General features: G+C 39.2%; 1 protein-coding gene across 2 annotated transcripts in view; it reads right to left on the minus strand.

The window, feature by feature from the left end:
- Positions 1 to 10,775, minus strand: part of HSD17B7 (hydroxysteroid 17-beta dehydrogenase 7) — a 306,654-nt gene extending 295,879 nt beyond the window's left edge. The window contains exon 1 of one of the 2 annotated variants that reach the window (XM_044085404.1): positions 10,626 to 10,775. In XM_044085404.1, the coding sequence (XP_043941339.1) occupies positions 10,626 to 10,660 (35 nt within the window). In that variant the 5' untranslated portion in view covers positions 10,661 to 10,775. The remainder of the gene's footprint in view (positions 1 to 10,625) is intronic. The other variant, XM_044085405.1, reaches the window with a different exon arrangement.
- Positions 10,776 to 16,289: the final 5,514 nt, after the last annotated feature.

Here is a 16,289-nt window from a genome sequence, read left to right on the forward strand (position 1 = left end):
AGGGGGTGTGGGGGGCAGAGCCCCTAAATGGGGGGTGCAGGGGGGTGAAGCCCCCCTGCTAAAATGTAAATGTTCTGTTTTTTTTTTTTGTCACAAGCTTTAACGAAAGCGCTTTCGTTAAAGTGTGTTCGGGTTTTATGGATTCGGACGTTTGCTCAGGTCGAGCAAACATCCTAGATCCCTATAGAGAGATATAAACACACACACACACACACACATCTACATAATTATATACATTGCCTATGCTGGGCAATGCTTACACCCGCGCAAGCGCACTCAGACTTGCTTACTGGTACTTATATACGTTTACTACTGCTTATTTGTGCATACACCTGCTTACTAGTGCCTTATTCATTATGACACTACCACTTTGATTGAATGACATTAGTTAAACATATCATGCGGTACTCCAGTTCACATTTACATGGTATTATGTAGGTTATACAGCAAAACGACATTCCACATGGAAAATGATATGTGCTATAGTTGGGCTCGAACCGTGCATGCCTGTTCATTAGGAGGATGCTCTAACCACTACACTATTGACGCAACGTTGATTCCGCATGTTTTTCTCTATTTGGATGATTTTGATGTGTAAGCTATGCTAAGCAGGTGGCAGCGATGCACAAACACGCTGCGCTTCAATTACACTTTCGATATTGAAGCAATACGAATGTAAAATAGGGACACTGGGTATCTAATTGTGAAAGTTCTAAAGATGGGGCTCAACATTCCGCTACGTGCTTGCGTGTTTACTACTTTGATTTTATTTCAGTGTTCGTGGACACTCTTGTATGCTTAGCATACATTTCAGTATCCACGGACACTGAATTGATTGCTTACTATTAAAGGTGGGCTCCAATAGTAAGCATAGTACGTTGTGCAACTGTGGGGGCATGTTTCCGCCTCCGTAGATCACTTAAACATGCCCCCTGCATTCGCACACATTTCAAAGGTGCGGCAGCGCGCCCTCAATATTCATATGGCGCTGCTACACCATCTGTAATGAGGACGCTCGGTGCAAGGCTAAAACCGTCTTTGCGCCGAGCTTCATGAATCCTGGGGAGTATGACTGTGCTGTACACCATGGAACTTTGACAGTAATTAAATAAATAAATGAGCTGGTAAACTCCCCTACCACAGGTGAAAACATATTGGACCTGGTCATCACCAACATGGGCGACAGGTGTTCCACACCGGAGGTCAACCTGTCACTGGTTAGATCAGATCATAAGCTAATCACTCTGGATGTCCACACCCTACCACCACCTGCAACTAAGGAAACCACAGTAAAAAACTTTTCTAAAGCAGACTTCACCTTAAGACAGAGGTGGTAAGTTTCACAGCCCCCACGCTAAAAGGATAACGCTGCCCAAGATGCAGAAACCTTTACAAATGCACTCTGAGCACCTACAAGGATGCATGGATCGTGCCATCCCTAGCAAAACCAAGACTCACTCCTCTAAGAGAAGGAATTCAGTTTGGTGGACCCCTGCAATAAACAGGCTATACAATAGAAGGAGGAAACTAGTTCAGAAAAAAGCAAATCCCAAAAAGGAAAGACATCCCTGATCAGTATCAGAAAGAAACTAAGGTCCCTCATAAAATCATGCAAGGCTAACTTTGAAAGAAAAATAGCCAAGGATTCAAAAGATAACCACAAAGCCTTCTTTAGCTATGTTAAGAATCTAAGTGGCAACTTGCAGATATGCACTGAACTAGTGCAAAATAGCACAAAATATACTGAACCTCCTGATATTGCCAACATCCTGGCAGATAGATTCAGTGCAAACTTCACACCCCTCTCACTTCCAAAAGGACCCACAACAATATCGGAAAAGTGCAGTGTCCCAAAAATCACAGATACACAGGTGAAAACAGCCCTTTCAAAAGCCAAAAACACAGCATCAATGGGACCAGATGGTGTCCCAGGCTGCGTCTTGCACGAACTACAAAACGAACTAACCCCCCACATAACCATGCTGTTCAACCTCAGCCTCTCCACAGGCTACGTGCCCATAGAATGGCACACAGCAACGGTTATTCCTCTCCACAAAAAGAGGGGCCATAACTGTCCCTGGTAACTAATTGCCCCATAAGCCTGACTAGCCTGGTCTGCAAGGCTATGGAGCGCATCATCATGGAACTCATTAACAAAGACATTGGGAACCTCCAAACACTTGACCTGACCCAGTTTGGCTTTGTTAAGGGCAGATCATGCCTACTAAACAGGGCTGACTTCTTCAAGACAGTCACCAAGGCCATAGACGAGGGAAAGGTGGTTTAGACGAGGGAAAGGTGGTTTACACAGCCTACCTTGACCTTGCCAAGGCTTTCGACACCATTCCCCAATCAGGTATTACAGAAAAACTCACCAGCCTGAACATAAACCCCTATGTCACGAGATGGGTTGCCAACTGGCTTACAGATAGAACTCACACGGTAAGAATAGCGGGCTCCAGGTCTGACTCTAAACCAGTCACAAGTGGTGTCCCGCAAGGCTCGGTCCTGGGACCCCTACTGTTTGACATATACTTCTCAGAAGTACAGGCAAACACAGGAGGACTATGGCTAACCAAGTCCGCCGATGACTGCAAACTGGAAGCCATAATTTACTCTCCGGCTGACACAGACATCCTCCAAAAGGGCCTTACTGAGACGGACACCTGGTGTCAAACTCATGGCCTCAAGCTAAATGCCAAAAAATGCATAGTCATCCCATTTGGGAAAAACAAAACACCCACGAATTACCACATAGGTGGCAGCCCCCTCAATACAGAAGAGGTCATAAGAGATCTGGGGACCCAGGTAGATAGCAATCTCTTCTTTGACAATCATATTGCCAAAGTAGCTTCTATGTGGCCTATCTAATTACTAAAGGGTTCGCATCTAGAAATAAATAAAGAGGTTACAATGCCCCTCTACTCGTCACTCATTAGACCCATCATAGAGTACAATGCCCCATTTGGGATATACCTCACAAGACACTTCCAATAGCTGGAAAGACCACAAAAGTACCTCACCAAGAGGATTACTGGCCTCAAACATATGTCCTATGCAGCCCGACTGAAAAAACTCCGGCTGTACTCAGTGGCAGATCGCTTACTCAGAGGTGATCTCTACCTGGCTTAAAAAGCCATGTCCAACTCAGAATTGATGGACATGCTCCACCTAAAGAAATCCAAGTCACTGCGAACCATGCACTCTAGTGAGCTAAACCTCGCCACAACAATAAATAGAACATTCTGGAGGGATAGACTCCTGTCTATCCACTGAGACTCCCCATGCTTTAGAACAAAATTCCAAATTTCATCAGGCAGAGCCCCTCACTAACACTCTTAAAGAGAAACCTTGACAAGTGGACGGGTAACAGAAAATACACCCCTGGGATCACTTCATTGGCTCTGCTTGACAGAGGATCAGTTAATCAATGGGACGGCGAAAGCTGACGCACTCTGACTAGGCTTATAAATGCCCTCGGGCAGATAGCCTAGTACCTACCTATGAATGCATGCACAAATAACTGCAATATAGAAATATATCTTCTCAGCTCCCTGCTGTCAAAATACAGTACACAACTCACTACACCCCCCCCCCCACTCACCTATGCATCTCAACCATCTTAGTTCAACAAACAAGGAGCAAACAATAAATAAGTAAATAAAGGATTTCTGTCTACTTGGAAAGTTACTAGAAAAACAGGCTTTGTTTCAGCATACTTTTTTCGGAAAGGTATGTCTGAAACTCATATCTATGTATTCATTTAGCAATTGCAGGAGTCATTCATCAGAAAAAAAAAAATTGCAAGGAACAGACTAAAATGTAAGTTATCTGCAAAAGTAAGGTCAGTTGAGAACATCTATGTCCCAATACATTCCAGCATATGAAACACACACATAACTATCAATTACAGGCAGTCGTACGACTCCCTGTATGCCACACTGTGACTGCAATCACATGGAATACATACACACACAAAAAAAAAAAAAAAAAAAAATGTACAGGAACGCATCTTCTTCACTAACTGCTGTCAGAATCAGTGTTCACCCCCCCCCCGCAACACACACACACACACACACACACACACACACACACACACACACACACACACACACACTTTTCAACATCTTAAAGAATCAAAGAAAAAAGCTAAAAATATAGGATGAGCAAATGACCCCAATCATGGACAGATATTAGCCTTATAAAACTGATAGAATAACAGGCTTTGCACCAGCGTACTTTTTCTGAAGACTATTAAGTATGAAACTCAGTGTCAATATTTAGTGACCAACCGTTCTTTTGAAAATGTACAATGTTTTAAAGGAACACACCAACATGAGATAAAAATCCCACACATTATCAAAGTGCTATAAGAAGGTGTATATTGTGCTATAAAACATGTGGTTATTGGTGTTTTTGCTGTGCTCTCGGCTTTGTTTTTTATGTCCTCAAAGACACATTAGAGCAACTCATGTTTCTCATAATGGGTGACAGTTTGCATCTGTTTTCACCATCATGGCATTGCAGCACACTTGCTTGACTCCTTATACTATACAAGTCAAGCCTTTCTTGTATTGCATTGAATTATTATTACACTCAAATAGCAGTTAAAAGACACCCTGGTTCAGCACTACAATACCAAAAGTCCTGACCGTAGGGGTTAGGGGATGCTAAACAATTAAGCGCACTCTATGTTGTTAGCATCACCTCTGGTGCTACAGAAGTGCTGAACCAACTCACATTTGATGACAAATAACAGCAGAACAAAAACTGGTTAACTTCCAGTTGCTGTTTACATTACTCACTAAAAATGTATTTGGGAACCAGCTGCGCCCCTTACACAAAGAATATGTAAAGCTTTTCCAAACTGTATTACCAGCTTTCAAAGCCAGCACAACACTTCCAGTTTTGTGTGGCTACTAGCACATACAGCACACAAATCCAAGTAGCATACTGTTAAAAATTATTACTTTTACAAGTGGTATAATGTTATAAGAACTCACTTTTATAGCTTTAAATAGCTTATACATAAATCACTTAATTTTTTTCCTGTTACACCAAAAATTATTGTATTCGTGAGTATAATTCATTCATGTGCATGACTCTCAATTCAAAACATGTTGCAAAGAAACTAGAGTGTCTTTAAATAAACTGTTGCTGCACAAAAAATACTCAGTTTAATATGATTCCCAACAGAATTACTGACACTCCCATTGTTATGCCAAAGTATCTCTATAAAGGCCTAAATTTATTGGTTATTCAATATAAAATAATGCAACCACCACCTACAGTCACACAATCATGCCGTTTAACTCAGCAGCTGTGTCTATTTCTTTTCTTCTCTTTCACATCTTTGACAACACATAAGCTTGAAATTTCACCGATTTACTCTGTCCACACTAACTGCAATCACATACACATACACTAGAAGCATAAAAATTAAGACAGAGACCTTACTTTGAAATTTACTTTGTGTGAAAGATACAGAACATGGTCATATGTTTCTATACAAAATGCTGTGTGTGATGCAGCATCAAATATGCCACAGGTATAAAGTTATGAAAAAGCCAGGCACATCCACTATGTATTTACTACATTGATCAAGTGAAATATATATATTATATATAAAAAATTTAAATGTTTTCTTAAAAAATGCCATCATATGTTTACTTTGTCATGAGCTTCACTTCTTTTCAAGACAGGTTGGCAGCCTAATCCTATAGGAAACCCTCTGCCAGGCATGCAAAAACAACCCAGCACATTCTGCATATAAGCAAAATGTATATGGACCAGGGCATGAGAGGCCAATGACTAGGCTACCAGGCTCCTTCAAACTTCGCTGGGTGCAGCAGTCTGCCCATTTAACACTACTACTTCCATCCCTCAAGTTATTCATATAGAAATCTTGCAAGTTACCAATATGCCCTATGCAACCATTTTCTGGTATTGGAAATCCCTAACCAGGACATTCCTGTTTCTTTTTATTACTACATACACAAAGTGTCTAGGTACCAAGCTAGTTAGTAAGGATGATCAAGTGTACTGCTCAAGACTTTTGGTAACGTTTTTTTTTTATTTTTTTTATTTAAATTAGACCACCTTACCCGATAGCCTGTTTTACTGTTATTGTAATATTCACTCAAGTATTTTTGGTTAATGCTATTATAAAGTTTTGATATTCCTTTTCTTCATTTAGAGACTATGTATTGTCATTTGTAGAATAACTGTCAATACCTCACATTACTTACAAGTATACATGAAATCAAATAGAAGCATTCCAAACTCACCCTAGGATAGATGCCAACCAGAGAGATGTGTTAAAAAATAATGGCATACTTCTCAACATCTTCACTCAAAAATCAGAGAAAGAACTCAAGAGAATGACAGATTAAACCCCAAATCATGGACTTCAAGAGTATGGTGGTAAAACTAACTTAGAAAAAGGTTTAAAGATAGAGCACTCACACTGCCATGTACCTTTGTTTTCAGCAATTATTCTACATTATATCCTGCTGTGATGACAGACCAACAATACATGTTTTTTAAGTCCATACCACTGCCCCTACTATGCGACACCCACCAGAAGTATGGTCTCATGATTCATACCACAGACAGCAAACAAAAATCAAGTGTAGAAATATGTCATTGTAAACAACTAGGTAAGTAAAGTTAGTCTTTAACAGCATGTAAAACACATGCATTGCTGTCACGGGCTAATTGCACCATTAAGACAGAAACAGGCAGCATACCAAATAGCTACAGAGCTGCATACCTTTTAAATGTGCTCACAAAACAGTTAAACCAAGAAGACCATTTGAAAGCCATTACCTTCCCACCGTATTATTCTCTATGAGGTTGCAGCACCTTGGACATGAGTACAAGACTCTCTTTTGTTCTTACTCCAAAAATGGGGTACAGAGTGGCTTCCCCCACATTTTCAATTTTTGTTAACATATTGTGCATGCAGTACATTTATTCACTGCTATCCTGGGGCTAAATCATCTATTTTCAGATGTGGATGCCATGGTCCCACATAAACAGAATCTTTCTTATAATTAACAAGTTATTTAAGTGTAAAAGTTAAATATACAGATACATAAGCAACTTTACAAAGGAACAGAAAACAACCTTACCCAGAACAATATTCCCTAGCCAACTCTGGCTAGGGAAAAAAACAGTGGTCTCTTTTCTTCTACAGTCTAAAAATAACTGTCAAAAAGAACAGAAACTCAGTGTTGCAGTTTTATCAAGTCAACACAAAGAACTATTCCCAAAAATGTTTTTATGAGCCAAGTCTTCAGGGAAAGGATACATTTTCACAAGATGGTCAAGCCAAAAGACCATTCAGTTATGTCTCAGAAAAGGTCAGTCCTGAGAGATATCGAATTGTAGCACAAATCTTCCCACACAAATTTCCCTCTCTCTTGCATCAGATGAGGTTCCTGCTTACTAGTCCCACACTCTGACCTTTTTAGTTTATCAGACTTACCCTACAACCAATGTCCTTTATTGGAAAATTCCACGAGGTACCGCCCTCCACAACCAACTCCTTCCTGTTCAGCTTAATTACTTATAAGAATGTTTTTACTTTTGGCTACGATACCCCACGCAGAAAACAAAACACTGATGTTCTTTAATTATCTGCCCTCCCCACAAAAAAAAGATCAGAGTTTACAATCTGGAGTTTAACTGTACCATAAGACTTACATATCTTCTACTATCTTCTTTTAGACAGTCTTTTTACTTTTTCTGTACCTGCTGTACAATTTTTGCATGTTATTTTTCACAGAAAAATCCAGCTGCATGTTTTATATACATAAAAAAGTTTTATATAGTCTTTTACATTACTGAAAAACATTTGCAAGTACAATAACATGTTTGCATTTACATACGCACACTAGCAACACGTCTGGTTTTATTACAGCTCCAAGACAAATATTACTGCATCATATGAAACAAACCCTTCAAAGAAGCACTACTTACACTTAGCTAGAAACCACATGCACACAATGCATTCAGAAAACAGTAAAACAAAACTATTTGAAGGCTAAGCCCCCCCCTCCCATCTCTCTGAGGCTGTAACACCTTGGACATGAGTACAAGACTTGCTCACTACTCTTTCTCCAAAGCAATAACAATATATAATGGATGGGGCACAGAGTGGCTTCCCCCTAATTTTTAGTAAGATTTTGGAGCTGTAATAAACTCAGATATGTGTGGCAGGTTCACAGAAGGTTGCTAGGTTATCATCTCTAGAGCCCTTACAAGCCTACCCATATTTAGCCTGAGTTGGCTCAACATTCAGTGGTTAGGTGAGTGAAGTTCACAGAGGTAAGGTCTACGGTAGTTAATACCAACTTCCTCTGTCCACAAGGGACATGGATGCCACCACAGAGTTTGTGTTTGAATAGGGTCTGGGAAGGGCTCTGATTCACATGAATTGGGAGTTTCTCCAGCATGACCTGCTCATGTCAGAGGCTAGGATAATATCCCTTGAGTGAGTGACCCTCGTACAGTTTGATTTATGAATGTATTGCATTTCCAGCATAGCCAGGTCAGAGACTGCCCTGTAAGCCAGACACAGGTCACCCCTTAGCAATCTGTTGGAGACAGAAAACAGTGACAGGGTTTTAAGTTTTTCCATGCAAGACTTGTTTTGTGTACCCTGTAATTTCTTGGTGAGAAACCTCTGTGGTCTCTCCAATTGTTGCAGGGGTCTGGCAAGGTATATGCAAAAGGGAGCACTGTATTCAATTACTCGTCTGATGAGGGACGAGTATAATGGAATTATAACATCCTTACATCTAGATGTGATGTCTTTACTTACAAAATGTGCCACACAGAAGGATTTCCTTACTACTGTGGACACATGATGGTCAAAGTTCAGACTGTGTATTCAGATTGATAGCAGATTATGTACCACTGGGTCTACACTTAGGGTGGTGCTGTCTATAATGTAGTTAGCAGGGATGTTAGTTTTCCCAAAGGGAATAATAATGCATTTTTTGCATTTAGCTTTAATTTGTGGATTTGGCACCAATCATTTGTCTGCATTAACCCTGCTTGGAGTTTAACATCGTTAGGGGACTAAACGGCGGTTCCCAATTTGCAGTCGTCAACAAACATGGTCAGCCACAGGCTGCCCCTGTTTTCCTGGGCTTCAGAGAAATAAATTCAGAACAGCAAGAGGTGCAGCACAGAACCCTATGCTACGCCAATGGTGAGTGGTCAGTGAGCCAGTTGGCTACCCATCTGGTAATGTAATTTGTTAACAAAATGTACATGCAGTTAAACACATGCAACACTTTTATGCAACTGAACAAGTCGTTTACACCTGTGCAGCAATAACACTTGCACAACACTGAGAAACCACTATATCTCTACAGTCTCCGACTTTAATCACTACTAGTGCTTAGTGACTGTGGTCACTACTTAGGTTTAAAACCCAGCACCTCCCTAACCTCTAAAATGAGCGTTTCTGCATGTGAAGCAGTGTGACTCACTATCTTAACTTTAAACGTAACCTACATGATGATGGGTTTCCACAAACTTACTCTGGGATTGACTGGTATGGTCCTCCTGGAGAAAGAAGTTACAGCCTGAGGGAAGGTGCTGGCAAGGCGTAAACGCTCATAATATTAAATAGCTTTGGAATACCTATGAATTTATGTTGTAAACACGCACAATGTAAACTTTGGGGGCAGACTCATAAACAACCAAAAATTGGATTAAATGTCAACGTTCATCCTAAAGTATGATCTCAGTACACAACCACGAGAGAACACCATCTCTTTCTGCTGCGACATCCCATATTTGATATAGTAGTACTGTCAGAGCTGACAACTTATCAGACACATCTAATCACTGCTGTGTTTGTAGGATACACTACTTCCTCAGGAATTAACAGATATATAAAAACATTAAAATCATAGCAATGGCACATAAAATTCATAGCAGAAAGAGGAACACTTTCTTATTTGTTAGAATGGAAGACCTTTATATATTAGACTAATATATATATATATATATATATATATATATATATATATATATACACACACACACACACACACACACACTTGATTAAATTAAATATATTCCCCATAAACAGAATAAATCCTAGAGAGGTATGCAGATTATGTTTGTATGCATGTATGTATGTATGTATGTGTGTGTATGTATGCATGTGGGGGGGGGGCCTGCAAAACACCAGCCGTCCCTGTTTAATACTATCCACCCTTCTCTATGCTATAACATTTCATGTGCTGAAAATTTAAGGCACAAAGCATTACAGATAATGCCATGAATAATTCAGTCACAACTGTGGCTGCAACTGAGATAGTCTTTTATGAAGAATTTACAAATAATGCAATTTTTGCAGATACAGTAAATGTGGCTGACGGCGTCCACGCTTTCAATGACCTCAGATTACAGGTTCGATTCGAAGCTTCCGAAAACTGCTTGTACACCAAGCTGCAACAAATCTGAATTAACAAGGACCCGCACACTCATCTATAAACACAGCAACTTAAAAATATTATAGGCAAGAAAAACATATTGTTGACTGCTATAAAAAATGTTTACTTACTGCACTATTTTATGTAAAACAAAACAGAGGAGCTTACCTATTGGCTCCCGTTACCAAAACAACCCTCTGCATCTTACACCACTTAACCGACACTTCACCAGACACCAACTTAGCACAATACACCGGGTACACAACATACTTTAAACTGCAAGTATTAGGTATGGGTTGATGGGTTGGTAGGAGGAGTCTACACTTTAAAACCAATCAGTGTGGCTTTATTAGACCACGCGATCTCAGCAGTAGTTAGAATGTATGGCTGCTAACGGAGGTAGGCGTTTTTTCCCCGCATATGACATAGAAAACAGACCTCGTGTCGTGTTTATAAGGCTGTAGGTGGGCGTTTAAAACCACCTGCTTTACCTACTTCGAGATTTTGTTACTAAAAATAAATGTGGTTTTGAATGTCCGTACCTGACTCTCACCATTACATAAAAACAAGTGACCTGGTCTTTGTTTCAGCTACTTAGGGTTGCCACCTTTTCAAATGACCAAAGTGGGACATTTTTTGTAGAAACGTGCAATTTTGCAGGACAGACATACACACGGGGAGTGCAAAGGACAGAACTTCACTGTTTTTGTCCAAATAAAAGCTTATTCTTGTAGCATATGAGTTGCTTATGCTATTTCATATAATATTTAGGTGTTTCAGATACAAAATAACCGTTGTATGCAACTATTAAAGAAAACTTAGTAAATATTTGTTGCCTTAAAATCTCAGGACATTTGCCATTTTTTAGATTTTTTTCTCAGAACAAAACTACCCAAAGAGGGACAGGTGGTAACCCTACTACAACCGTCATTTTAGTTATTTGTTAACCAGACTGGTAATGATGACCTTCCCATGTGTCCAAACTCCCTTTTCAGTGAGAGCCATAGCACAGCAAGTGTACCTCATTATTAGGAACGTACCTCATAATTCAAGTTCATGTTCCTCAAAGCTCCACATTGAAAGGAACTGTCACACTTTTTTAAACATATCTATGGTAAATAGAAAAAAATCATATTCAGTAAAATACTTTTTCTATAAGTAAAACCAGCTTATTTTAAACATTCTACGACCTTCCTAGTTGAAGTTGTTAGTATGCTGTTAATACGTGTTCCACATTTTGCCCATTTGTTCCACATTATGAGGGCTCTAGCTGCGGTGGTGCAGCAGTTAGCATTGTTGCCTCACAGCAAGAGGTTCTCCAGTTCGATTCTCAGCTGGAACGCCTTCTGTGTGGAGTCTACATGCTCTCCCTGCGGTTGAGTGACATTAAAGACATGTAGGTAGGTGCGAGCGTGAATGGGCGTGCCTTCGTTGAAGGTTGGGTGTCGGGCTGTCAACTCGGCACCGTAAAATCCACTGCTAATCATGAGCAGACCGGTGTTCCGCTATGGCGACCCCCTAACCGAGAAAAGTTGAAAGACTGTTCCACGTTATGAGAGCTGGTGTTCCTCATTTCAAAGATGGAAGGTTGAGAGCTATGATGCATTATGTGCCTTTAAGAGTCCGAGTCACTTACCCTTAGAGCAACTGTGGGTTTCTTACTTTTAAGGGGAAAAAAGTATTTTCATTATCAGAGGTTAGGTTGAAACTAGCAATGCATCAAGCAATACATAAAATTGGTACAGTTCTGCAAATATCTGCTTTATTTTTTTTTCAAATAGAAATTGTATTGATTTTCCAAAATATTAATATCACAAATAATTGCAGTTTAACAATGAGCAGTAATACAGAAGAGAACATATAACAACCAACTATATACAATATGTACAATAGTGCTGCATACAAGTAATATATCCCCTAAAAGTAAACCTTAATGCACACTCTAAAGCAAGAAGGTGAATATTGTAGCTGAACACAAAGTAATTGCAATAGTTGAAACTGCTAGAGCAAGAAAAGGAAAGACATAATACTTATCTTGAGCCATCATACAGTAAAGGTATGACGAAATGGGGAAAGAAAGAATTTAATATATATATATATATATATATATATATATATATATATAGGGTGAACATGTAGAAATGCTGTACTACCTTAAATTCTGCATACTTAGTTATCAGCTAAGTGCTCGAATATGGAATTCCAAACTGTCAGATAATAGGAACGCTTAAATCTCTGCTTTATCATTTAAATACAGTGCTTGCTTCTTTCTCATTCTAAAATATACAGGTAACTTCTTTAACCAGTTGGTCTGGCGTCAATGGTTCAGTAACAGGGGTACTAACAACACTAATACTGAAATCTTTATCATGGCCAATATACATATTCTGCTCTGTTAACAATTTACATCTCTGCATTTTAGGCCGATTGTTGGTTATATGTGACTGATAGCTTTTTTCTTCTGTTGATGGAATCCATAAAATGCTCACCCTGTTTTAAATTACTGACACCAAAAGATAGTACTGTGGTCTAGAAGAAAAGATTATAAGTTATCACAATGAATAGAACGTAAAGGTTACAATTGCTGTTTTTTTTTTAAGAGTTTAGAAGCAAATGAAAGAAAAATTTGCTAGAGAATCAAAGGAAGTTTATATGGATGTGCGTTTATGTCGTAGTTGAACTATCAATCATTTGACTATGAAGTTATCAAAAAATGTATTGCATTTCATCAAGTCAAAATAAATATGCAAAAAAGTGAAACATTGTTGATTGTATGGGGGCAAGCAACCATGCACTCCCACTCCACCTTGAAAAAATGTGCGTGTATGCATGTGTGTGTTTGTGTGTGTGTGTGTGTGTGTGTGTGTGTGTGCATGTGTATATATCTATATATATATATATATATATATATATATATATATATATATATATATATATAAGAGGATCACACAGACAAACCAATTATTAAAAACTACAAGAAAAACCTAGCCAAGCCAGAGTTTTTTACTATGTGATATACACCCACTGTAACAGAGGCCTCTGAGACATATGCAATGACTCCTTAAGGACAAAGTGTTTCGGCTGTATAACTTCTGAATATCCATGACTTTTTTCTTTAACTCTTTATGGGTACATTCAGGACAATAAAATAAAGCATCTGCAGCTGTAGACATGCATGTTTCAGCCTACTTATGACCAGGTCAGCACAGCCTAAGTGGACTGTTTGGCTGTACTCTAGAAACACAGGGTCTTTACACCCCCCCAGCAGATGTCCATAACCTTTACGGTGTCTGCAAAATATCCCAACTAACAAGTAAAGCAAAGGATAAAAAGGTCAGACAGATAAATCAGTTAGTAAAAATTACAAGAAAAACCTCGCCAAGCTAGAGTTTTCACTGTGTGATACCTTAAACCGGCCTGAATGTGACCATAAAGACTTAAAGGAAAAAGTAAAAAGTCATGGACATTCAGAAGCCATATAGCTGAAACAGAATGTCCTTAAGGGGTAATTTGCATCTATCCCATGGGCCTCTATTACAGGAGTGCAGAATGGCTTCATACTCAGCCAGAGGATAGAGTTGCAAATGTGGTCTATTTTCTGGTGATGTGGGTATATTTGAGGCACTTAATAAGCTGGTAATGTGTTTCATGGAAGAGATGAGAAAGAATGTATCATCTGCAGTATTATTGCTAGAGTTTGATGTTGCCACACCAAACAAGTGGATAGTATTATTGAATTGACTAGCTAGTTGAGTTCTTTCCAAAATTGCTTTGGGTTGCTATTAGTGGCTGTTTGTTTAGTTTACTTTTAAATGGTCATTATGTGGGTTTTACTTCTAGCTGGCACAGGCATTGTCCCTCTGTTTTATCCCTCTCAAACTTAATGAAGTCGGGTTGTTTTTTGTGGTGAAAATTCTCCAACATTTTGGTCTAAAAACTCTGACAAAGAAGAGTGAAAAGACCATACAAGTTTTATAAAACTTATAATGTTCCCCATGTGCAAGTTATTTATGGCTGCCAGTTTTCACACTTTCAAATTCAGCTCACCTTAGACAGTCATTTTATTTTTGAAACTTTGTTTTAAAGTGGCATTTTGCACATTTAAACCTCAAGTGACATAACTCTACTTAATATCCCATATAAATATTAATATAATCAATGTAGTAAATAACCCAAATTCATGGAAATGTGTAGGTTGTGTGGAAGGGGTCCTACAAATAGCAGCTACCTTAGACTGCATCATGCTTATTTAGCTGACATTGCAAGCTGCTTCCCTAACTATATGAATAGGATATTGTCCTCTTCTTTGTTTATAAAAATGAAAGGAGCTAACACACCCACTTAACTGCAGATCTGTCTCACGTTTGGCCATTGTTGATAAAATTTGGGTTACGTGTCTTAGCCTTAGACAGAAGAATCTCATCTTATTTCCCCTGTAGTTTGCTTGTGTGAAGGCATATTGCATTGAAATGTCAAAGAAGGCAAAAGCCTAGCACCCGTTTTAAGCTGCTGTGTAATACTATGCCTACGGTTTATTATAAAAGCTTAGTTTCTTCAACAACTTTCCTGTAAAGCACTTGACACTGTGTAATGGTTCTATCTCCGAAGGAGCATTATCTCTCTGACAATGGGGGAGGGTATTGGTGGTACATGGGTAAAGCATGCAATGCTAATGTTAATGCTATGCCTTGGGCCCAATGCTGAAGTCTAGCAGCATGTGAGTTTTATGCATCATTTGCATAGAGACATTTCAGTTATGACACCATTGCACTCTACTTCAGGAGGTAGGACCTAAAGCCCACCATGGCTCACAGTATGATGACTCCTCATGTGGCCATGACCCACTCAGTAGTGCTTGGCAGCTTACTCCTCTCAGAATCTACACATAGAGTACAGGAGGACTGCCATATATAGGACTTTCACAGAAAGTGAGACCTTCCTACTATGGGTCACACTCAAGAGGAACTGATGAGGATGGAAACACTGTGGAGCTGCCAGTAGACAGAGACTGATGCCAGTGATGACAGAGTGAAAAAATGACTTTATTTGTTGCCAAACTCTGTTCCTAGGTTATATGATAGGGGTCATAAAATTCCTAATAAATGTGTTGAACAATTATTGGGCAATATTCATATGTTCTAGATTTTCTGTGTTCAAATCTTATGGAAACTGACCTCTCTTGGTTTAAACAAGTCATGCATATAGACATTCTTGGCTTTCCATTCTTCTCTGTTTATGTGATGTTTCCTATATCAAAAGTGCTTGGTTTGCTTCCTTCCACCTTTATTTGCCTACTTTGTGACTCTTTGCAAGTCACTTAACTTTACATTGCTCCTGGGTAATCCCTGGAAAGGAACAGTTTAGGTAAAAAAAGCTAAGAAGCTATGCAAATCTACAAAAACATAAAGCAAACAAACAAACAAAAACTAGCCTACCTATTGTTTCACCTGTCACTGTACAAGTCACTTAATACAGTTAAAAATTCTTTTCAAAATACAGAGTACAGTGTAGAGACAAGGTGTTTGGTCTCTGTGTTACTGAGATGGGTTTGCAAACAGAGTGAGGAAGGTAGTACGGTTGCCCAGTGAGACAAGGATGAATTGCCAGAGGTCAGTTATCTTTTCTTGGGGGGACAGCAGGAGAAGCCACTGTGATATCCTATAGTGAACAGTAGAGCTAGGAGCATTATGTTGACAAACAAAACAAAAGTAATACAAGGATGAATTAGAAGACAATCATGAATGCATACATGGCTAGAGAAATTATGATGAAAAATAACAGCTGAGGCCAAGATGAAAGTCTTTGGGGATTAGGTCTAACAGACTTTAGCAG

The sequence above is a fragment of the Protopterus annectens genome, chromosome 10.part0, assembly GCF_019279795.1.
Source record: "Protopterus annectens isolate FY-2018-M chromosome 10.part0, PAN1.0, whole genome shotgun sequence".
Lineage (NCBI taxonomy): Eukaryota > Metazoa > Chordata > Ceratodontiformes > Protopteridae > Protopterus > Protopterus annectens.